The sequence below is a fragment of the Chelonoidis abingdonii genome, chromosome 2 (genome assembly GCF_003597395.2).
Source record: "Chelonoidis abingdonii isolate Lonesome George chromosome 2, CheloAbing_2.0, whole genome shotgun sequence".
In the NCBI taxonomy this organism is placed as follows: domain Eukaryota; kingdom Metazoa; phylum Chordata; order Testudines; family Testudinidae; genus Chelonoidis; species Chelonoidis abingdonii.
The window spans coordinates 151,866,996-151,891,890 of NC_133770.1; the positions used below are offsets into that span (position 1 = coordinate 151,866,996).

Here is a 24,895-nt window from a genome sequence, read left to right on the forward strand (position 1 = left end):
TAATGTAGCCATACACACTAGTCAGTTACCAAACCTGCAGTGGATGGCTCCGCACTTCTCAAACATTTTGGGCAGTTGCTGTAGCCCAGCTGTATCATTCAGTAACCCCCCCTCCCCTCCATTCAGTTATGAGAATTCCAGCCTTTAACCCTGAGGGCGTCCCCAAATGGAAGGACTGGTCTTTGGGAGCAGCTCATCCTCTGGGGAGGCTAGCTTGCACACAGACAAATGGCTGGCAAGCAGCAGCAGGATGCTGATCCCTAGCATAGAAGGTCAGCATTAAGGCTGCAGCACCTGCATACCAAGAAACATACTCAGGAAGCTGGAAAATTCAAAATAGGAAACCAATCCAGCAACGCTAAGAGCAACCCTGCTTGCACGGTGCTATTCGATGGCTGAATATGCATGACCCGAGGGGAAAGGTCGGCTCACGCAAAGCAGCTGGCTCATGTGCTGAATGACGGCTGCCTGTCCATCCCAGGATGTCTAAAACCAACAGACGTGAGCAGCTTGTATGGGCTTGCTGGAATCGCTCCACCAGACATTGGCAGAGTGGGCACAACCAAAATGGAATGATTAGGACAGGTTGAAGATGCCAGATAACATGGCCACAACATGGCAGTTTGCCACCTGAAATCACAAAAAGCTTCCTAGTTGCAACGAAACTGCTCAAAAAAAAAAAATCACAGACAGGTGCATGGCTGGAAATGTGGTGCCCACCGCTCAAAATACTCAAGGACATCAAAATGCACATGGCCTTTGCCTTCCTGCAAGTGTGGAAAAGCACTGGTTGACCTGGAGATGTTTAAATTGCTGCTGAACAAGAGTTAGCAGGCCAAAAGCCAGTATCTCACAGTGGGATTATTCCAACAACTCAGGCACGTGTGACTGTGGTGAAACACAGACCTTGGAACATCTGTAGGTCTGCCAGCTCCTGGAGGAACCGTGCACTATTGGAGATCTCAGTAGAGATCCAGGCCCAACACTGCAAAAAGCCTAGGATTGTGGTGGAAGGACCCAAGAAGGAGAAGCGGCATACTGCTCATAGAAACGTAACGTACCTGTGATTAGAACCACACCTTTAGATACTGGAGATATCAGCCAGTGGTTTTACCTGCAATGGAACTGCCTCTGCAGTGTGTTCCCCTCAGAAATAAGCTTGGCCATGTTTAGAAGGATGGACTGATACAGCTGTTTGCCTACCACTGCTTTGTGGGACTGGCAAGGTCTCTCTCCTTTCTCTGTATTTATAACTACAGGGGAGCATTATGGTTTTGCTCCCCAAACTCAGAAATGTTAAAATAAAATTTTAAGCAATATCATGCACCCACATTTCATGACAATAGGCCCCTTAAAGGTCCATAATAAAATAAGCATGAAGGAGAAATCGACTGTGAAATATTTTTGTTGGAAACCTGTGTTTTGAAATAATCTCCCCTCTGCCTTAGAGAGCTGCTTGGGATCAGAGAGTTCCTATTTATTTTTTAACACCAAAGTTATCTGTTCTCTTGTTTCCATCAAGAGCAGTTGCTACCCTACTGCCCCAATTACTGGTCTCCAACTGCATCAGCACCACAGGGTCAGATTTCTAGCTAGTGTAAGTTGGCGAACTTCAGTGGAACTATGGCAAGGTACAGCAGCTGAGCATCTCGCCTGGTGCTCTCAGATGAGAAGGAAAAGAAAATGGGTCTGATTCTCTAGTGCCCTGCACCTTGGCCATGCTTTTCAGATGGGCTTGCTCAGCACCCATTTATGCCCCCAAATGGGTAGCCAGATTTTCAAGCTCACTTGCTGAGTACTGAGCTCTTTTGAGAAATCTGACTGTGTGTGTCAAAACAGGGGTGCTAAGTGCAGGCTCTTTTGAAGCTCTGACCCCTTGGGCGGTCATTATCACTTGTGGAAAAAGCTATGATTCAGCTTTGGCAGCATTTTGCATCCACTCTGCACACGTGTAAATGCCTGTACATGGGACATGGCAACGTAGATTCAGGCTCAATGACTCAGTGACTAAATATTCCCTGGCATGTTTCAGAAGAACAGAGCAGCTCTCCCATCCCAAATTCCAACGGGAGTATACCTTGCCTCCACACGTCAGCCCTGTCAGTCCAGCTGAAAGAAATGCTTTCAGTTCCTATTCCAGACATCATGGGAGGTGTTATGCATCTCCTGCAGTGTAGTGGGGCATGAAGTGATTACTGTAGATAGCAGTTTGCAAAGATCTTTGGTAAGGCAGTGTTAATTATTATATATAAACAACAACATTTCACAATTGTAGTAAGACTTCATTCCGTACACTGATATTCATTCACACTGCACTTCCCTGCTGCCAGGCGACTTCAGTAACACATTACAATTCATGCCTCGTCACGCCTGTTAGGGTTTCCTAAATGAGACCCGTACGTATATCTAAAGGAGCCAGCGTGTTTACCCATTTAGCCAACACAGAGATCATATTTAATAGATTTATACTTTCAAAGGCTATAAACCTCTAGTCCAATGGAATAGTAAACACCTTAGACAAATACATAGGAAGAAAACACAAATTGTCCCCAGGTTCACATTTTTATTTGCACGTGATCTCAGCCTCTTGATTTATAGAGCACCAAGGGACATTTCATCACAGCACCGTGCACCTTCCCCTTGGTGGGCTCCCAGCGAGTGACCGACAGAGTAGAAGAGCCTGCCTCCATGAGGCTAAGCTTTCCAGGGGATGACTGTTTACTTGCTAATGCCAGGCTCATAAAGCTGCCAGATTTTACCTGCTTCTTCGTTGGACACTGATGGCAGCTAGTCTCTGCCAAGGAAATCCTGTCGTGCAGGTGGGTGAGGCTGCATAGCAGAGTGCATAGCATCTCTAGCGCTCCCCACCTCATTGACCAAACACACAACTCCAACATCTTCGACAGAAACCAGCTCCCGATGCAATGGGTTTACCAGAACAATGGGCCAGTGCACGTGATTTGCCAACGGAAGTCAGCAAATGAAAAAAGGAGAAGATCAGAGAAAGCGTTTGGAATGGAGGAATACCCACCTCACCCCACCACAACTAACAAACAACACCAGCAGAGGTTATGACTGGTGTGATTTGGGCACTGGAACAAACGTTTGAAAGACCAGAGAGCAAAACCAAAGCTGTAAGTGAGAAAATAAACACTCTCACTTCGGCTACAAGTAGGGTGACCAGATGTCCCGATTTTTGGGTCTTTTTCTTATATAGACTCCTATTACCCCCCACCTCCGTCCTGATTTTTCACATTTGCTGTCTGGTCACCCTAGCTACAAGAGAACAAGCTGGATCTGACCTAGAGCACACATTCAGCACACCAGTGAGAAAAGGAGGTACAGCCCAAAACTGCAAAGGAGAAATTAGATGATATGGATAATCAGAGATATATAAGAACACCTCGATCTCCAAGTAGACAGACAGGGAAACTCCTGTAAATATCTTGCACAGATGCTCAGAAAGCAGAGAACGAGACAATTCAAACTGAAAGGGCACATTGGGTTCGCACCACAGGCAAAAAAATTGAGACTACAGAACTCCCTCGACTAATAACAGGTTCTGGATGCTGCTGCTCCATTCTCTGCCTGAAGCCTCTTTCCATGCAGTATATGTAATATATATATTTATTTGAGAGGGGATCCCAAGGAGGAGAGCAGAGTTTAGTATGCAATGCTTGCCTTCCTACGCGGCTCCTCCAAAGGCCACAGAGGAAGAAGCAAGAGCAGGATTTGTTGGCACTGGAAACCAAGGCATGGCAGCGGCTGGACAGGTTATTCTTGTGTCCTTTGATGGATTCCTAAGGCTCTTATAATGAATTTACATACCAGGAAACGGCAGTAACCTAATTCAGCAGTAAGCTTCAGAACAAACAGTTGTAACTCCTGACTAGCCACTTGAGGGTGCTGAACACCAGGAGGTGTTTCAGAACAAGCACAATGGGATTTTTGTCACACTTCTTCGTGGCAACAACTGGGCCCCCTCAGAACCAACCCTTCAGACTAACACCATAACATACTTGCAGAAGGTTTCTTTTTAACCCTGTTATCTCAGGACTCTGCCAGGAGACACACCCCATTACAAGTGGGATTCCTCAGGCTAGAGTAGTGGTTTGTAGTAACTCTGCCAAACTAAGTCCATACCGAATGACAAAGTGTCCACCACCTCCCATTCACATCACCTGAGGCTGTTCTGCTCTGCTAAGACCCCTGGTAAATCGGAGCATGGATGTGTAGGGCTGGCAGCCAGAATGATACACTGGCCTAATATATTAGGGTCACTGGTGTACAGCAGCAAAACCAGTGAGAATCCCTGCCCTGATCTTCAGTGCCTAGCAAACTGGCCTCACATTGTCCAACTGCAGGGCCATAGGAAACCTAACCCTGAACAGCAGTTAAATACATTAATTCAAAATAATAGCTTGACAAGGAACCTTAAATACTGCATTGGGGGATTGAAAACAGACAAGTCATTTTCAAGTAACTTCTAAGAACAGCCTAAAAACCAAGTCCAAAGTCCTCTCAGCCAGTCACCAGTTCCTCAAAATAGAATGTTATTCTACAGTCCCTAACATCATGCTAACTCACAAGACAACTCTCACCTTTGTGCCCAATTTTCTCCACCTTCAAAGCCCTCAGCAACTCCCTTTAGCAGAGCACATGTGAGAGCCGGAACGCTGGCCACAGGTCTGGGTGAAGCTTTCCCAGGATTCTGAACAGTAACCGCTGTATACTTTGACCCATAGCTAATTATATAGTGGCCATAAATAGATCCAGGGCTGAAGCCTTCGATTTCCACCTGCCCTGCCTGAAACCAGCTCTCTGGTCTGTTTTCACAGGGCCTCCGGGCTGCATGGGAAATTTTAAAACGTGTACTGTAATGGGATGTCTATACAGAAATCTGTCTACTGTGCCCTCTCAAGGAAAGCATCTTGAGCTACTTCAGTGCATCTACACTTCACCAACAGGTGTGCTGGCACCCATGGTTACAGTCAACTCTTTTGGAGCTGGAGCATGCAGCAGTGGCCATGAGAAGTTGTGGATAAGCTTGAGACTAGTCTGTTTTCTAGCTTGTGTTCATCTCAGCTCCAGAAGAGATGTCAAACCCAGCAGAGAAAGCAGCACCATGGAGTAGGAACTAGACCCAAGGCCAGTAGAAAGCACATGAGAATGGAGCAGCTTTCTCTGAAGCACATGGGACTCACCTAAATAAGGCACTTGTTTAGGATGACCACGGGACCCCTTAGGGTGGAGGCCACCAGGGCTCCTTGGACCCAGGGTGGGAAGCATGCCACTGCCCAGTCTATTCCGCCAACAGAGAGAAGGTTGATTTGCAATGAGGTGAAGGCCAATTCAGTGGGATAAAACAGTGATCATGCCTCCTTATGCCAGGTTCCCCAAGGGTCAAGGGACTTTTTGGCCCATATCTACTTTTGACAGGACCCTTGAGTATCTGCAAAGCATATTTCAGAGTCTTAGAAGCACTGCTCTGTGCCTCAGGCAGCATGGTATTTGTGCAGAAATAAAGGAGAGGGCAATGCAGGCAGCATTCCTGCAGCAGGAATGCTTCACAGGAGACACTTGGGGGCCAACCAGGGGAGGGAATGCCTTTCATCTTTAGGAATTTAGGCCAGTCTGCTGGTAACGTGATCCTGCAGAATCGGATGAGCCTGAGAAGGCTGGACCCAAGGCCAAGTAAGAGACATATGGAGCTTGTCTCTTTTGGGAATGTGTGGCTAGGTCACCTGTCCATCTGGACACAGTTCCTCTATCCCTTACCAACAGCAGCATTTGTTAATACTCCCATCTACTGTCCCATCAAAGGACTGGAGAGAAGTGTAAAGTTAAATGGCAGGTGATTGTTTCTGCTACCTGTGTGTTGATGCTTTTCTTGCTTCCTTCCTCTTTTCTAGCCTCTGGCCACATAAGTCACAGCATCTTAGACTCAGGCCTGACCTGGCCTGGCCTAGAATTTAAAGGAGTGCTGTTAGCTAGAGGGAAGCTGAAATCTAGGCTATGTGAAGGTACAACTTGCCTCGTGTTGATTAGACTTTCAAAGATGCTGGTTAGTCCAAGCCAGCTGACACGATCTGACACTACACCTTTAAATCCTGGTTGAGCTGAAGCCTTGTGGGGGCAGATGCAGGTAAGCTCACCTGCATCTGGTAAGCGGCTGTTTGAACTGGTGCAACACACACACAAAGGGAATGGAAAGCATCAGTCACACCACTTCAGACTCCTGGACACGCTCACTTCTGAAGTTGTCCCTGTACTCTCGAGAGCTCTGTGGGCCTGCAAAGTCCCCAAAGGCAAAAGTTAGGCAGGATAGGGCACTAGCTAAAGTTCCTGGTGGGTCACTGAATTAGAGAAGAGAGTTTGTTTGAGGGAGCTGAACCAAGAGTTAGAAGGGAGAGTCCAGATATGCCCTTCACCAACACTGCACAAGGGAAGGATGGCCAGAGGGACAGGCAGAAATTCCCATTTCTAAAAGGCAGGAGGCATTTCAGTCGGAGCAGTAGTTTTGAGCACGACACCATCTGCAGAAGCTGAGCAATCCCCAAGATCCCACAGCTGAGGTGGCAAAAAGTCTTAGTTCCCTGCCAACTTTAAGATTCTGCATCTTTAATCCTTTCAAGGCCTTGAACTTGCTCCCACTGAAGTCAGTGGACAGGTTTGGCATCGAAATGGATAGGAGCAGGAGTCAGAATTTACATCTCCTTCCAATCCCACCAGTGCGATTAACCCTACTGAAGTCAGTGGAGTCGTACCAGCGCTTACACCCTAGGTGAGGACAGGCAGTGCCGTTTGCTGCTCAATCCTGCAGCAGCGTCCAACCACCTTCTTTCAAGGTGGTGCCAGCCCGTTCCCAAGAGAGCTATTCCTCACCAGCCCTGTACATACTGCCAGGTCAGCAGGTCCCTATCACATGTGCTTCGTTAAGTGACAATGCAATCACCACAAAGCACACACACGGCACACACTGTTTGCTTAGTATTGGGCACTCCTGATGGGCCTCTTCCTCCTCCCGCCACAGTCCCAGAGACCACAGAGACCCCAAACACTCTACCCATTTTGCACCATCTTGGCCAGTTTTATTGTACACACCTAGATGCTTCCAACCAGACCAACGCAGCCTTTGGAGAGATCCACAGGAACCTCCACAGACAGTGTCATGAGAGTAACTTGGGAACATCTCAAACCATTTCAGGGTTCTGCAAAACCAATGGGTGTTTTAACTTCCCGCCCCCAATCCCCTGGAAATTTAAACCCAGGATTCCTGTCCTCGAGGCAACTCAACTGAAATAAACTTGCTCCGTTTTTAGATCAGAAGAACTAGTGCTCTGTAACATGGATCATAGAGCACCCCAAAAACTCAGCTGGCATATTGGGATACCCTAGAAACACTACTTGTTAGTTCATTTGAATTTCTCCTCTCTCCCTGTCTTTACACTCCTATTTTCAGTCCTGCTATTAAGGAGCATGGACCGACAACATCCAAGTTCACGCTGCATTTTGGAACATACTTGTCTGAGCGACTACAAGGCGGATGGGGTCACCTCTGGCATTAAGAGGAATCTCCAGAACCTATTTTGCTCCCATTTTTTTTTTAAACCCACAACGTGTGTGTCGAAGTCCCCAGCGTACGATGTCAATTACAAATAAAGCTCAAAGATCAAGAGTAAAAATGATGTGGTCCAGGCCGTCCGTATATTCTCTTACCGCTTTGCAACACAAGGCTACGGGACAGGGGCAGCTCCAAAGGCGAGATGCAGCACAGCTGCATCTCCAGTGTTACTGAGTGTCCTACCCCTGAGCCATGGCTGGCTGAGACCCACTACCATCAGTAGAAACCCTCTCTCTCCACAAAGGACAGTGCCCACGCCAGTGGCTACAGCTTGTTGTTCCGGTGGAAGGTGGTCCCGTGGGGGGAGGCGTATGTCGGCTGATTGTGCCATGTCGAAACAGGGTATAGCCTGTGCCGCAGCGAGCTGTCGTAAGATGTAGGGTAGTGCACTAGGCTGGCAGCCAGCGGCCGGCAGAGGTCTGAGGATTGAGTAGAGGCAGCTAATATGTGGCCTGGAAACGCAGGGATAACAAATGGATTGCCAGAGAGTGAAGGGATCAGTGGAGAGGACTGGCCCTTTAAATGGTCCGCGGGGGTGCCAAAGTTCACCGGGAACCTCAGCATGGTGCCCTTGTAACTGTCCTGCCCTGCAGCGGAGGGGAGTGGCGCTGGGAAGCTGGGATTTGGCACCATAGCCTGGGGCTTGGCCAGGCCCGGCTGGAGGCTTGGCGACTCGCCGCGCTTGTCCTTTGGCTCCACTCCCTTGATGAGAGGCGAAATGGCCTTTAGCTTCTTCCCATGAACAAAACCCTCCTCCTCCAGACTGCGCTTGGTCCTCGGCCTGGGGCCCAGGGCAGGGCTGCCCACCTGGCTCTGTGGGATGGGCTGGATGAGCCCTCCATTCTTGGGTAGCTGGGGACTGGTCTTGGCAAAGCTGGCCATGGGTGGAATCCAGCAGCCTTTCACACTGGTGAAGGGAGAGCCTCTGCTCCCTGCAGAGCCACTTTTATAGAAGGCAGAGGGTCCCTGGCTGTCTCTGCTCCAGGAGGGCAGAGCCTGGCTCGCTTTGCTGCGCAGATCTTCTGGCTGCTCCACACAATCCTCTGTACACTCCTGCCTCTTCCGAGGGAGGTTGGCTTGCTGCAGGTCCTTGCCTGGCTGCTGATAGATGGAGAGAGACTCTGGGAAATCCTTGAAGCCACGAAAATACTCCATTGGGCCTCGTAGGGGGTGGCAGCTCACGGGTTTCAGAACCTCACTTCTGTACGCATGGAAGTGGCCAGTGAAGAAGGCAGGAGCAGGGGAGAGGTGGTGCCCTGAACTCCCGTCCTCTGTCCTCGGAAATATCTGGCTGCCTCTGGGGCTCAGAGATCCCTTTGGGCATGGTGCCCCCTCCCCTTTATTAGGGGGGTGACACACTTGGGCTGGGTCATTGGCATCATCCCCCCCTGGCACAGGGCTCCTTCCCTCTTTGCTCTGATGAATGACTGATGGCCTCTTGGAGTCAAGCTCTGAGCTGGGGCAGGGGAGCCCTGCAGACCTGGATTTCTTGCCTTCGGGGCAATGGCTCAGGTGTCTCTCATGACAGTGCAGGGATTCCGCCTTGCTCACTTGAGCCAGCAGCTTCTTCTTGGCCAAGGGAGACATGATGCCATGGTTCCCTTTGAAGTAGAAGCTGGAGAAGAGCCGTTTGTAGGCCTCGGAGCAGCCGTGGGCCCTGCAGTTGCTGTGGCAGCTCAAGGACAGGTGGCTCTTGCCCAAGTCTTTGGTGTTCGAAACGGGGAGCCCCTCAGCTCGGTCTCCCGGTCGGCTCTGCTCGGGGCCATCCGTCACAGTCTCCCTGGCCCGTTTGGGAGCGGCAGAGGCATCCGGCTTCACTTTCTCAGGCAAAACCTACAACCCAAAGGATGGGAAGATGAGCACTGGGAAAGGGCTGAGAACACTCCCGTGAGCAGGTTAGGGTTAGAGGGGGCCTGGGACACAGCCCCTGCTCATCTGCTAAATGCAGGCCGACCCCTGACCCGGGTGAGCAGCTCCCGCTCTCCTCAGCCGCTGTGATAAGAGATCCCCATTCTAGCTGAACTTCTAATTACAGCTGTGTGGGTTCCAGATCCACCCACCTGTCAGAGTCCCCCCCAAAAGCCATGGGGAGCCAGCCCTCCAGCTCCTGCACTCCTTTGTTCTCTTCCCCCAGGCATCCAGCCACAGCCTCCTCCTCCCTGCTGTCCCCCAGCCCACTGCAGTTCTCTTCTCTCAGAGGCTTTTCTCCCTGTCCAGTCCCTCGTCCCAGCACAGCCCACAGTATCTCTCCTTGCAGCATGAGCACTGTCAGCAGCAATGGTCTGGAGGCTGCTGTTGAGGGGCCCTGAGAAGGGGGTGACCCGGCCTGGCCCAGTCCTGCACCTGGTCTCCGCTTTTCTCCTTCTTGACTCTCTTGCTCTTTTCGGCTGCGTCATTGCCCTGCTCCCCACGGGGCTCCCTGGAGACCTTGTACTGCTTCCGGGGCTTGGCGGGGGGCAGGGGCTTGTCATCCTCGCCCTTCAGGTGTCGCACGTATGGGAGGACCAGCCTGCAGGACAGAGAGGCCAAGCGCATGATTCAGGGACTGAGGCCCAGAGGAGCCCAGTTCCACTGAGATGTGCAGGCCCTTCCCACGCTAACCATGACACACAGCAGAGGACTTGGCTGGGCCCGGGCAGAGCACCGCAGTGGCACTAGGCCCATGCAGCAGTACCCGTGTTCCTAGGAGGAAGCACCAGATTCCAGCCCTGCTACACCCTAGCAGGTGCAACTAGCATCCTTGGGGACCTGTATGTCCTCAGACAATTGGGCTGTAATAAACAAACCCTCCCCGCCACCCCACTCTTCTCTGGTCCCTTCCATCAGAGGATCTCAAAATACCTCAAATGTGGCTGGGTGCATCCCTGCCAGAGCTTGCAGAATAAGAGCAGTAGAATCCCCCATTTTACAGATGGGGAGACTCAGGCACAGAACAAAGGGGCAGGACTTGCTGGGGAACCCAGTTTACACATAGGGTGGGCACAAGCGGGGGGAGGGATAGCTCAGTGGTTTGAGCATTGGCCTGCTAAACCCAGGGCTGTGAGTTCAATCCTTGAGGGGGGCCTTCAGGGATTGGTCCTGCTTTGAGCAGGGGATTGGACTAGGTGATCTCTTGAGGTCCCTTCCAACCCTAATAATCTATGATTCTATGATAAGGTGAGAAGCAGCAGATGCAGGGTGATGTTAACTGGAAGCCACTGATCTGGGGACCCAGGCCTGGAAGAGTAACTGAAGAGCAGGAGCTTCTGCTGCTTGCATGAGAGGTACAGCAACCTGCTCAAACCTCATCTGCCACAGAGGGAGCAAGCACCCCGCTGTGCTAGTCTGGGCTCAGCACCACAGATAGTGCCAGTCGCCAGGACAGGCCTCACACCCTGGCTAGCAGGGCAGACACTCAAACCGAGGCCTCAAGGGCAGCCGTCCGTGGCCAGGAGCAGCTGCTCCTGGTGAGACTGGCAGCCAGCTGAGGCGAGGCACTCTGGGAGGGCTGGCTACTCTTCCTGTCTGTGCCCTCAGGGCTGTGGCTTGGGCAGGAGGGGTCCATACCTCTCGTAGTGCCTCCTGGTGCAGGTGGCCGCGCTGGTACTTCCTGGGCTGCCTCCCAGCTCATCATACACGTTCTTCCAGAGGCGTCTTCCTGTGACCTGCAAAAGGAGGGGAGAATGAGCCCTACTGGGGACGCTGTGTCCACAGCATCAAGGAGCACCTTGTGGGAGCCACCCTTACCCCAGCGATGTGCCACTGCTGCAGAGAAGGGAGAGGCCCTGCCAGAACAGGAAGCTGGGGTGCCTGAGCAGGGCTGGGGGCGGCGACAGCAGCTCCCCTCCAAAGCTGAGGGTTGGGGAGCACCCAAGAAGCTGAGCTCAGGTTCTATGTTAGAGCTGGCACCCTTGGCCCTAGGCGCTCGGCCCTGCTGATGGATGTTCATTGCACTAACACCTGAGACTACATCCAGACCTCCATGGAGCCTCACGACAGGGCCATGGCTGAGACAGTGAGCCAATGAGCACACAGATCACGGGCCACCTGTTGGGATCTGGCCTAAGGCTGTGACCATCACATTTTACAGCTCAGGAAACTGAGGCACAGCGCGACCATGGCAAAGCTAGACCAGACCCCAGGCTTTCCAGTTCCAGTGCAGCACTGGGGTACAAAGGTACAACCTGTCAGCTCCAATGCGGGCCCGACCTCCTGCTGTCCTGCTTTGACCCCCAAGCCACCCTTCCTCTGCGCAGCAATCAGCACTGTGCTGCACTGGGGAGCCAGAAAAGAGTTAAGTGATGGGCACAGATGAGGCTAACTAGATCCATTCCTCTCACTCCAGGATGGGTCAGCTGTAGGTAGGGTGACCAGATGTCCCGATTTTATAGGGACAGTCCTGATTTTTGGGTCTTTTTCTTCTATAGGCTCCTATTACCCACCACCTCCATCTCGATTTTTCACACTTGCTATCTGGTCACCCTAGCTGTAGGTGGCAGGGCTTTTGGTCAACTTGCTGAAAACGCCACATGCTCCATCTTACTGGTGTCTGGAGCCGGAGAGCCCCTCTTGGGGGCTCCAGGCAGCCTCCTCTCCCCATGGAACTCCGCACAGGTGCTGGCGCCAGCAACTCGCATTGCTGCTGTTTGCAGGAACAGATGGGGCGATGGGGAGGAAATCAGCTGAGCCAAGCAAAGTGCCAACATGAAGGAAAATGTTCATTCTGCAGCAAAGTCCCCTCCTTCCTCTGCCCGTTAAATCCACCAGGGACAGGAAGAGGCAGCAGGAGATGCCAGCACTGCTCTGCTCAGAGAGATAAATCACCAGGTGCCTGGTTAACTCGCTCAGGCCCATGAGCCTCGGCACGGTGGGGCTTTAAAGGGCCAGCCCCAGGACTCTGCACACCACTCTTGCTCTGCAGTGCTGAGCAGGGTGGCAGACGCCAGGTACCTTTCTCTTTCCCCCAAACTCTCTTGCTCTGGCTGCCGATGTCCCCAGGGACTGGATTTTCCACCCCTCTGCCTTCAGGTCCAGCACTGTGCTTTGCTTATTGCACTGCACCGTCTGTGCCAATCCGCAGCTGTGTGCGCTGTCCCTTGCTCCGGAACCTGAATCATGAGCTTCACCAAGACGACCCTGCCCTTGCCCCTCTAACACGGTGGATTTGCTTGTTGCAGGGAGGCGTGAACCAGCTGGGACACCCCAGCGATACCATCTTTGCAGTTCTGCTGCAGAAGAGCCCAAAGGCAAGTCTATACCAGCCTCTGAGCCCCTTCTCTTCATTCCAAGCGGGGTCGCTGGGGCTGAGATCGGCACCAACAGCACAGTTTGGCCACCACAGCGTGCACTAGGGACCACCTTCAGCCCTCTGGGCATGAGTCTGGCTGGAAGCAATGGCCGTTCCACCTCAGCTGAGAGACTCTGGGAGGTCTCTTCCATGCCAAGGGGCCTTGCCCCATCACTGTAACATTGCAGCTGAGACCTGTTTGAACAGGAGTTTGGCCATAGGCTAGGACAGTCCCCCCTGAGCCTCTAAACCCTGTCCTGCTCCCAACTGCTGCGCACAGTAACAGATTTAGGCTCCAGAGGAAGTTGTGTCCCACTTTGCTAAAGAGATGATCCTGCAACAGGGCAGCATAAGGGTGACAGTAGTGGAGTCCCGGCCCCAGTAATACAGTTCCACTCTTCTTACCAGCTCATATGCTCCCAGCTTCTCCACAGCTTTGTAGATCTTCCACAGGTTAACTAGACAAAGACAAGGAAGAGGCAAGGAGTGAGGGCAGGTCACTGGGATAACATTTCATGACCCCTGTGCCAAGGCACTACTCACCCCTCATCAGCAGCAGCCCTGTCAGTGGGACTCTTGGGAGTTGTGTGAGAGTAGTCCCCACTGACTTTAATGGGAACTACTGGATGGGCCATCAGCAACATGACACTGGGTTGTCAGTCAGGGCAGGGATCCATACACAGGATGTGTAGGGGGCACCACAGCCGTGTCATGCTGGGAGAACAGCTGCTGTGCTACCTTTCAGGGAGAGGTCAGTGCTGGGACACTGGGTGGCTTGGACATGGCACTGCCACAACAAAGATTACCAGACTGTTATGGTCCCAGTGAGCACAGAGGTGCTGTCGCAAAGACGCTGCCCACCCGCCCGAGGCCTCTGCTGGCATGGCCAAGGCGCTGGCAGAGATCAGAGCAGAGCAAACGCTTCACCACACACAATGGCTTTCTCCTCTTGCTCTCTGCCGTTAGCACTCCCCCCCCGCCCCTCGTACAGGGCGCAGCATAGATAACACCCCTACCCATGCAGGGCCTGGGAAGGGGAGTTCTGGTCACTCAAAAAGCCACCCTTGAATTGTTGTGAGCCACCTGCATGAGGATCTCACCAGCAGCCACAGTTTGCTTCCTTTGGGCCACTGAGAGGTGCTAGTTGCTCCAGGCACTGGCAGGTTACTCAGCCAACAGGTCTGGGCCTGCCAGTCATGGAGGGGGAAATCACTGGCACTGTCCTGGGGTAGCCCCACCTTCCTGCCCCCAGGCTATGACTGGCTGTTACATGGATGTGACGGCTCTCACAGGCCAGCCCTGAAGAGCTGGCTGGCATGTCACTCCTGCACCCACTCCTGCCGTGCCACCTGTGCTGGAAACCAGCAAAGGATCTGGGGACTCCCCGCCCCACCCCGGCCCCAAGACATGGTTATGAGCAGCCGAGCAGTAGGCTGTGGCAGGAGAAATGAGCGGATGCTCGCAAGGTGAGTGGACGCACTCTGCTTGAAGCCAAGATGAGGCACCCTCTCGATGGGGGTGTGACGGTCCTTCATAAACTTGTAGAGATTGACCAGGAAGGCCTGCTCCTCCTCCTTCTCCCTGCTCGATGCCTGCTCATCCCCCATCTCCTCCACCAGCCTCTTCTGCTCCTCTTTGGGGCTGGTGTCCGGCTTCAGTGCTGGCGAGTCCTGCGGAGAAACACAGCCAGGCAATCACCAACTGAGGCGGGGAAGTCAAAGGACAGAGAGGGAGGGGACCTGCCTCAGCTCACATAGAGAGTCCATGGCAGAGCCAGGAATAGAACCTGGGAGTCCTGGCTCCCAGCCCCGACTCTATTCACTGGACCATGTTCCCTATCAGAGCCAGGAATTGTACCAGGAGTCCTGACTGCCAGGCCATTGCCACTTGGTCATCCAACTTGTATGCGTTTGCCACACAGAGCCAGCTAAAGTCTTCCTGACTCCAGAGGAGACTGCATTTGTGTGTGGGGGAACGATATTAATTCCTTAACCCTCCTAGATATGCACAGCTGAGGAGCAGCAGCAGCTCCCACGGCCTAGCTCATGTTTGCTTCAGAACAGCTGTGCAGGCTGGAGTGCCAAGATTCAGGACCAGTTGCCGCCAGAGTCCCTCAGCAAGGAGGGGAACAATGCAAGGCCACTTACGGAATGGCAGGGATGATAAGAGAGTTACTGAAGCTTCATATTTTCTTGCCTCTTTTCAACCTCATCTTGGACACCCCCAACACACATCTGCATGGCTCTGCCTGCTGGATACGCACTCGCAGTAGTGAACTGGGAGTCCGGACTCCTGGGTTCTACTCCCACCCGTGGGCTTTTCACAGAATGCCATGCTGCATTGTACCACTGCTCTAAATACCATTGAGAGGTGTTTTGTGGTAGGAGGCATTTTATTAGCTCCGGAGAGTAACAGACTTGTGCAACTAAAGAGTGAGAGCCAGAGTTTATTATTCTCCCGGCTGGGAAGGCAGCCAAGTTGGTCAGAGCACTGGAGCTGTGTGAGAACACGAGGAACAGCTTCCAGGAAAACAGAAGGGCAGAAATACTCGCTCTCATCCTCTCTCTCTCTCTCGGCTAAAAATGTTTCTCATTTGTTTGTTCTACATTTTCCAGAGTTATAAAACTTGTTGCTATTTTTGGGCAAAGCAGCTGCTGAGCTCCCAGCACTTTTTCTTCTTTCTGTTCTTTTAACTGCTTGTGACAGACGTGTTATTTTAGCTGCTGAGCTATTTCTGGGCCTCCTTTTCCTTTTTTAAACCTCAGTGAATTCAGTGCGGGGGACTGGTGTGTGAGCTAGAGTCCTGGCAATTCAAGGCCTCTGCCATAGGGCAAGTTTCTCAAACCCACTCAACACCACCACAATCCACTCAGGCCTGCCCTGATAGAACAGCCCTCTCCTCTAGGGCACGAGACACGCTTTGTACACCATCCGGTCCTTGTCCACTCTGCTAAGCCTGCCCACTCAAGTTGGCTGTGGCAGTGGTTTTGGTGAAGTGGCCACCTGCCCGCTTGAAACCGGACTGAGTGAATGAACCACTTCACCGAACTCCTTTCACCACAACAACACTCAGAGGGGAACAATTTTTCCTAGATTGGATCAATACTGGTGGCCTGGATGGCGAGAGGCATGGTCTGCCATTGCTGGTGACCCAAGACATCCAGTGCCATTTAATAGGAGCAGCGCTATGGACGGTGTGTCCTGCCATGGCTGTCACAGCAGCTAGGCTCAGGGCAGGGGACTGCTGGGGACACTTTGTCTCTAGTCCCATCTTTAGCAATCACACCAGCCACCCAGTGCTGAGGACTCACACAATCTACACCCCTCACTCTCAGCGACAAGGGGAAAATCTCTTTTGTATCCATCCCATCTCTCTCCCCACCAAGATGGAAGTGGCAGGCGACCCTTAGATGTGCCCACAAAGACACAAGGCATCATATGTGAGTTTGCATAGTGCTTGGGGAGATAATGGATTGACAAGAATCAGTGTAACCCAACACTCGACCCAGGGAGGCTGTACGACTCACACCCACCCCATGGCTGCAACCTAAGATGACTTTAAGTTGACAGCTGAAGTGGAAGAGGAGGTCACACCGGTCTCACGCGACAGTCCCATGGAAGGTTCTGTGGCCAGGAGGCCATGGAACAGGCCCCGCAGGCAGGCAGATGCCTACAAGCAACAAGAGGAGCAGAACTCACAACCTTCCACAATGGAGAAGCCACAGGCCTCTGGTGAGCTAAAGGGGCATATTCCCCAAAACAGAGAACAGACACGCTTCCTATGGTCCACATGCTCCATGCAGTGACCTGCACTGGGCTGGGCGTGTTCCCGCAGGCCTTTCACAGAGAAGCATGGGGCCACATGTACCCAGCAGCATACATGACTATGCAACACACTCCATGCAGCAAGGGCAGCAATGCTCAGAGACACAAGGTGGACATGACTTCCCCAACTGCCCTTCACCCATTTCCCCCTCACTAATTCCTTGGCTCTGTGGCTCCCCTCTCCGTTTCACATGATGCAGGATGGACAATCTGAGCATTTGCTTTCTCTTTTGGGTTGTCACCATTCCTGGAAATGGTCTCAATTCCATAACTGTACCGATTAGAGGCCTGTAATGATTTTGGGGCAGGTCCCCTCTCTCAGTGTCTCAGTTGCAGCCTGACTTCCGACTCCCTGCTCCAGATGGTGCACACCTGTGTGTGCACACCAGCCATTTGTGTGCGCAAACTGAGCACCGGGCAGGTTTGCACGCCTAGGACTGCAGCGTCATCAGTAGTCTGTTCCACAACTGCTTCAGCAGCACAGGTTGCATTTGTCTGGAAGTTCAAGAGAACCCCTGAGGCTTATTTGCATCCAGCTGCCTCAATTAACAATCCCCTTCTATTTATGACAACCAAGTTCTGGGTCTTCTCTATTGTAAGGGACACATCTTTGCTGCATGTTGCAGGTGTAAAAAAGGGACTGATGCAGGTGCAAGTCAGCCCTGGCCACACAAACAGGCCCCATGCAGAATTCTGTAGTCACTCTATGGAATGACTCCACATCGCGCCTCCACATCTCTAAGGAGCCTGGTGACTGAGGCCAAGCTGAGGCAGCAGGTTATAAAGACGATGCACACAGTCTCCCTCATAGTCCCTTCATCTCCATGTCACTCCACACCTGCCCCTCCTACCCTCTCCCCTTCACCCCTGTCTCTTTTCTTTCCCTTTAGCTGATTTTAAGGAAAAAAATCCTGGCACTAACTTGCCATTCCACAGTTCACTCTGCTGGTGCGTTCTACCCCTTCGCCCTGCATCTGCCCTGCCCAGGTAGACAGCACTATCTCATTGCTTCCTTGTGCTCTGTCTTAGCCTGTTGGCTCCCATCAGGTACTTTGGGGCAGGTCCCCTCTCTCTGTTCTGGGGCTGTACACCGCCCAGCCCAACAAGGTCCCAGGCCAGGACTGGGGAACCTATGAGAGTACAAATAAAACAACCCTTAGCAGCTCTTCCCTGGAGGCTTGACTTAAAAATTGGTTGTTTTTCCTTCATCTAGAATAAGAGTGAGAACAACCCAAAGTCTAGGGCTGTCTTTCAGTACAGACACTCAGAGCAGTCCCCATCGGGGTATGCTAGAACAGCGATGAACAGCCTTTAACAACTATTTGCCATCAAGGGGAAGGAGAGAGATTCCCCTCGCACTAGGTTGCGCAGGAATTTCAGCTGTTGCTCCTGGGGCATTGTTGTCAGTTGCTGCCCTGGCCAGTCGAACAGCAGTGCAGCTATGGACAGAGGTACCCAAATAGTAAAATACACCTTGACAACATCCTTTGCCCACCTCTCTCAGAGGGTTCAAGCACCCCATTCCCATCTCATGGAGAAGGCTGAGTGCCTCAAGAAACTCCAGTGGGAGACAAGGAGAGAACTTCATGCTGTTCCTCACTCACCACCTGGTCCAGCGGGTCCACAGTGCTCTGGCTCCCCTCGGGTCCAGGTTGCACAGCATCAGCCTCTTCCACAGGCCCCGGCCCAGCAGCCTCCATTGTGGTTGTCTTCTTCTTCCTCTTCCCTTTAAAGCTGAGTGCTGTGGCCAAGGGAGAAGATGGAGAAACCATTGAGAAGCAAAAGGCCCAAACAATCATGCAAATCAATGGGAGGTTCTCTCCATACTCTGCACACACTCTGCAGAGTGAGACACCAGCACTCCTTGGCAGCCCAAACAGATGCACGTACTAGGGAATACACGTGATCAGTCCCTCAGTAACCCAGGATCCAACCTTCCCTCCCCTCAAACGCAGGGCGCAGAGCTGGAGCTGGAGCCAGATTTCCCAGTCCAGGCCTCTCCAATGGATGGAGACCTGGATGGCCAGATCTGCACAGCCCTGAACTCGAGGAACAGTCGGGTCTCTCAGGATTTCATAATTGGGCCCATGGTTCATTGCTACACGCCACCCTTTCTGAGGGAGGTCCTTGCTCTGCACAGGGGGCCAGGCCCCAGCTGAGCCCAATCAGAACTCCAGAGAGGGACACTCTTCAGCCTTGGACATGCCAGAGGGACCCACTGCCCTGGACTGGGTCTGAGGACAGGCAGACTTTCCAAGAATAGAGACCTCTCTGACGCAGGTAGCTGCCTTGCTTCCTGTTCAGAGACACGCCGTGTTTGTCAACAGCTCCTGACGGTGGGCCGTCTGGCCACTGCTTTCGCTTTCAGGGTGGCTTCCTGGAGCCGTGGGAGCCAGTGCAGTGCTGTGAACGCTTCCCCACCTCAGCCACATCCGTTCCTGCCAGATGCTCGGCTAACTGCCTCTGGCAGGTGGCTCACTCTCCCTCCAGTTGCTGAGGAGGGATGTGAAATCCCCCCAGCCCCAGCGATCAAGTGGAGAGATCCTTCCACTTCCCCACCTGAGACAACGCAAGACATGAGGACCTGACTTAGGTCTACTGCAGCACCTGACCACTCCTGCTACTCCTGCCCTGTCGAACCCCCCACCCCTCAGGTTTTTCAATAAGAGCCCATAGACAGCGAGAGCCAGGTAAAGGCCACCTCCCTGCACTGCCCAGCAGTTAAATAAATAGTCCTCATCAGTTCTCCTCTGGCTCGTAGAAGAATCCCAACCCCTCCAAGTCAGTACGGGGGTACAGCTGGGTAGAGACTGCCCTGCACAGTCCCCATTAGGCCTAATGCAAGCACTTGGGTCCATGCTGTTGCTAATCCAGCCCGAAAGTAATGGACAATTGAACAATTACAAAAAAGCACCCCCAGCCCCGACCAGAGAGACAGCGGGAAACTCCTGCCCAAAGGCCAGGCCAAGGGAAGCACAGCCGGGACACTGTAAGAGGTGTAATTACTGTAGCATCTAGAGGCCACACTGAGATCAGGACCCCACCATATTGGGTGCTACACGGACACCTACCTGCCCTGAAGAGTTCACAATCTAAATTGAGAGAGTGGAAACTGAGGCACTGAACAGAGATGTGACTTGGCTACGATCACACAGCAGGACAGTGGCAGAGCAAGTTCTAGTGCCAAGTTCCAGTCCCGTGGCCTCTCCTGAGGAGGGTCCTTGATTGCCATAGTGGGTACTGCATGGAGGCCACTCTGTCAGAACCTGGGACGTAGCTTGTCTTTGGCTGTGGTCCAGTAAGCAACCTTGCGGAGCAACTCCCACACTACACAATGTTTCTGGAAATGAGGGGCTTGGAATGGTGCATGATCTGCTGTGAACTCAGGGCAGAGGCTCCACCCGACCTTTCTGCTCTTGTGCGATTCATTCCACATTGCATAACTGCTTAATATAGATTCTGTTTACACAACAAGGAAGGAAGAGAAACAAACAAACAAAAAAACCCTCCTACTCTGCACTTCTGCTGATGCCAGAGCCCGAATGAGCAACATCTGTCGGGTTGAGGTCACCCACTACTCCAACAAACCCCATCTCCAAGCTGAGGGGAGGGCAGTTCGGAACCAGAACCGGTGAATCAGAACCAGGCCACATCAGTCTCTCCTTCTGAAACTGGTGAAATAGCCACCTCTCCTTCTAGAGCTTTTCAAACAAGGGCTGATCTGTTCCCAAGGCTCAGCCCCTCAGCCTACTCCAGTTCGTGTTTGCTGTGTGTCGTTCTCAGCCCCACGGGGTCAGCAAGCTCATAAAATGCTTTCACATACTGTACAAAGGGGAGAGAAAACTGGTCGGTTTAATGTTCTCTGGGCATGAGATCACCATGCACTGCAGCCAAAACAAGCCCGGCTTCTGAGAGGATTACTGGACATGATGACAACTTTGGGAAACAGAGCAGAGAACAGCTTGAGCCTTTTACCCAGCTTATGGCAGGAGCCACTACGGGGGAGAGAGGAAGGCTGAGAGTCAACCCCTCCACCCCCCAACTGCCTGGGCTCATCAACATGGCACACAGAACAGGCATGGAGAGGAAGGGACAAAGACACCTGAACCACACACTGACACAAGAGCACAACTCCCAATAAACAAACTAGTCAAGTGCAGGTGTTTTTGTTAATTACAAAGCAAGCCGAACACTATTAATTAGGGAGTTCTCCTAACAGTTATACTGGATGGATCACGGCTTGTTGACAAGCTGTGCCCTCCTCTCCTTATATAAACAGGGCAGACCCCTGCTCCTGCTGACACTAGAGACATCAGGGGGGTTGCATATGGAGGAGTGAAAGCACAACTTGGCTTATGCCACATGTAAGAATCTGCCCCTCTGCTCTGCAGAGTCCTGCTGCTCCCGCTTCATTCTTCCTATGCGGATCTCAGCGGTTGTTCCTCCCCTCCTCCCCCACCCCATTTCCGATCCTGACGATCCAGTATTATACTGTTCTTTGTTTCATGCCAGTTGGGATGTGTCTTATCTGGGTTGCAACACTGAAAAGCACCTGTTTATTTGCAAGGCAGCTGCGCAGGACCTTGCTTGGCAGTTTTATTGGGATGGCAAAGTGCCTGTTTTGGGGCTGTCCTTCTGCACAGTTGGGGGCTCACACAGTTTATGCTCTGCCAGCAACCTCCTCTCACCAGTTCAGAGAGGAGAATTGGCCATGCTGCTCTAAATCATTTCTTTATCATCCCATCATTAGTGGATTAATGTCAATACCACAGCATCACATGTGATGGGGCAGTATCATCACCACCATTTTACAGGTGGGGAAACTGAGGCATGGAATGGGGAAGGGAGGGACTCACCCATGGTTGCACAATGGCAGAGCAAGGAATAGAAGCCAGTTCTCCAGGCTCCGACCCCTGTGCTTCAGCCATGAGATTACCCTGCTACAAAAAGAAACCTTAAACCAAAAGCAACCCAACCTTGCTAACATATCAAAGACTCAGTACAAACAAGAGTGAGAGCAAGAAACCAGCAGGGCGCCAATGCCAGCAAGGCAGAAAGTGCAGCAAATCCATTCCTAAACTTCAGGGAATCACAGAAATTAGAGATGGCAATGACCCATGAGCTCATCTAAACCCTACCCAAGGGGGCAGCAGGGGGTGCTCAACCTCATACATATTCCAGGGCATAGAGAAAGGGAGACTACGTTAACTCAATCCCCAAGGAAAGACGACTCCAATCTAATCCGCAACAGCAGAGTCCTCTGGTATTTTGGATTTTTGGTTCTGCCTTTGCCAACAGTGACAGTGGATGTTTGTATTTCACAGCAGCAATCTGCAAATTCCAGAGTCACACACACGCCCACTGCTAAACATTTCTCTTGTTCACACTAACTACCAAGGTATGTGTGCGTGTATGTCCTCCCGTGAGGGGCAAATGGGAATAGCTTGCTTCACTCCTCTACACTGCCGTACTGGCTGGAAAAAAAAAAACTGTTCTTGAAAAGGTCAAAGCATTTCTTGGCTCGAAAGGAGGGGCCGTTAGCATCTTCAAAGTACAAGCGTGAGCCGCTTTCGGGAAATGACAGAGTACAATGGAACCCGAATTCTGCGTACACACTGTACATTACCTCCGCTTAACCCTTTGGAGGCCGTGACGGGGAAGGGGAAAAACAGGCAGATTCTTCTGGGAACCAAAGAGAGAGAGAGAAAAGAAAGAAGCTGTTGCTGACAGCTGTCACAACAAATTAGCTGAGTCCAGCTAAAGATCACAAACCACAACAGGAAGTGGGATGCCAGAACCCGACGCAGCGCTGAAATTTACCAACTAGAAAGAAAAGTGTATTTCGAGATAAAAAGTGACTGGGAAGCCCCCTGCAGCCAGAAACTTTTGAGAGAAGGAGACAAAAAAAAACCAAAAAAAAACCAACCCTCTCCCTGCCCCCTGAAGAACCTGCAGCCTAAGACAACTGGGGCCCGGCTCCGGCCGTGTGAACAGGGCTGGGCGGCTGCCGGCGAGCCCCGGCTCTCTCCGAGCCCAGACCCCGTTGCCGGGCAGGTGATCGGGGGCGCGCTGCAGGATTTACCATCACCGGGATCGGAAGCCGGCTCCCGCCCCAACCCCCAACCGCTCGCAGCTCCTGGGGCGCAGCCCCCTCCTCGCCTGCCCCCCAACTTACACCCCCCTACGAGCCCGTCCACCCCGCCTGCCTCCCAACTTACACCCCCCTGCCAGCCCGCCACCCGCCGCGCCCCAACTTACACCCCCCTGCCAGCCCGGCCCTCAACTTACCCTCCCGGCACCCCGCCCCCCCGATTACCCCTGCCAGCCCGCCCCCCCGCCCGCCCCCAACTTACACCTCCGCCGGGACACGCTGCCCGGCCAAGACCCGGCAGGGCTGTTTCTTACCATCGCCGCAGTGCCGCGGCCTTAGCGCCCGCCCGGCCCCCACGCCGCTACCCGCCCCATGCGAGACTCCAGTGTGTCCGGGCTGAGAGCAGCAACTCGCAACCTCGCCGGCCTGGCGCCCCGCCCCGCCCACCGATTGGGCAGGGGTAGCCTGCGGCGCGGCCGATAGGAGAAGAGCGCAGTCAGTTAAGGGCTGGGCCCGCCCCGCGCAGCTCGGACTCCTGGGAGTTGTAGTCGGCCCTGGGTGCGCCGCTGCTTTGCCGCGCGCCGCTTTCCTCTCAGCGCGCCACGCCCGCGTGCCGCTCCCCTCAGACTCCTTTCTTAGTCCGGAGTGACACCGGTGTAACCCGTTCACACCACTAGGGTTCTTCTGGTGTGACACCGGTGTAACTGAGAGGAGCTGTGGCAGGGGAGAGCCGGCTAGCGCGCGAACACTCTGGACGGAAAGGCGGCCCCGCAGAGAAGGTTCCCTGGGGCCCTGCCGGGCACTGTTACCCTGGCTGCGCCCCCGCGGGCCAGGGCTGTATTGCTGAGGCGTGTCCTGCAGGGGAAGGGACGTCAGAGCGGCTTTGCTTGGGGAGAAGTGCCAGGCCAGGCTCCTCTGGGCAGTGCCCAGCACTAGAACTCAGTTGCCCCTAGCAGGGCGTGACTAGCAGGTGAGACTGGGGGACTGTCCCTAGTGTTAAAGAGAGAGTTACAGAACCAGAGGCTCCTTTCAAATGCCTGGAAAGCAGTGTCAGCCCTGGTGCTGACTTCAGTGGGCTGTGGCCCAGGACCCTAGAGGCATGGCTCTTTAAAACGCAGCCTCGCTGGAGCTTGTCATAGAATAGCAGGGTTGGAAGGGCCCTCAGGAGGTATCTAGTCCAACCCCCTGCTCAAAGCAGGACCAACCCCAACTAAATCATCCCAGCCAGGGCTTTGCCAAGCCTGACCTTACAAACCTTGATACCTCTGTCCATCCCGAAGCACTGGGGCTGCCATTCCTCTGTTGTTGTGGTTCAAGCCTGTTTCAAGTCTCCATTTTCCATGCTCAGGTGTTTGTGCATAGCCCATTGGTAGCGTTACACTCTGTAAATGCATTTGCCCTTTTTTCGCTGGCTTCTGCTACCTTGTGGTGAGGACTTTATGTAAAATAAACGTGTGCTGTACGGTAGTGGGGAATGGGGTTTAATAGGCCAGCTTTTGAATCACACGCTCAAATGGCAACTAGTGAGGAGGACTTAACCTGGAAAAATGAGAAGACTTAAAATAAAGGTTCATTGGGTGGAAACAAAAAACGAATTGATTTTAGCCTGTGCGAAAATGATCCACTAACCCACATGGCACAGTCGGTGGAGTGACTAGGGGATCTCAGGTTGCCTGAGCCTGTTATACAGTGTTGCTAAAATGCACTGTAACATTCTGGAGTTTTGCAATGATCTTTAAATTGCCTCGTAATCTCTGTTCTGAAAGAATATAGCAATTCACTGCAGAAGCTTTATTGCTTTCACAGTGGTAGCTGCTGCAGTTTAAAAAAAGTACATTTCAAAATAAAAATCTAAGCAGTAATGATGCAGGTAGATGTGAGGCTAGGTTTCCACTTCAGAGTTTTGCCAGCATTGCTTTTTGAGTTTTCATGATATTGCTGTACCAACAAAAGCCCTTGTATAGTCTCAGTTATACTGACAAAAAGTGCTTTTGCCGTGGAAGCTTATTTTGCTCAGGGAGCTGGTATAAACTATGCCACCAAAACACCCCCTGCCCCTTTTTTTTTGGCCAGTATAAACTGAGTCTCC

The 24,895-nt window shown here is 52.6% G+C and overlaps 1 protein-coding gene across 5 annotated transcripts; it reads right to left on the reverse strand.

The window, feature by feature from the left end:
* Positions 1-7,066: 7,066 nt before the first annotated feature.
* On the reverse strand, positions 7,067-23,240 carry ARID5A (AT-rich interaction domain 5A). 5 transcript variants are annotated; one of them, XM_032790308.2, is made up of 8 exons: positions 22,342-22,583; positions 20,229-20,537; positions 18,320-18,456; positions 14,371-14,560; positions 13,296-13,348; positions 11,171-11,268; positions 9,968-10,133; positions 7,067-9,457 (listed from the first exon to the last, which is right to left on the reverse strand). In XM_032790308.2, exons 2-8 carry the CDS (start codon positions 20,266-20,268, stop codon positions 7,889-7,891), a joined length of 2,253 nt encoding a protein of 750 aa, XP_032646199.1. In that variant the 5' UTR covers positions 20,269-20,537; positions 22,342-22,583; the 3' UTR covers positions 7,067-7,888. The 5 variants fall into 5 exon arrangements, with proteins under 5 accessions (XP_032646199.1, XP_074918805.1, XP_032646198.1 ...); XM_075062704.1 differs by lacking the exons at positions 20,229-20,537; positions 22,342-22,583 and adding an exon at positions 23,121-23,240; XM_032790307.2 differs by having other exon boundaries at positions 20,229-22,583.
* Positions 23,241-24,895: the final 1,655 nt, after the last annotated feature.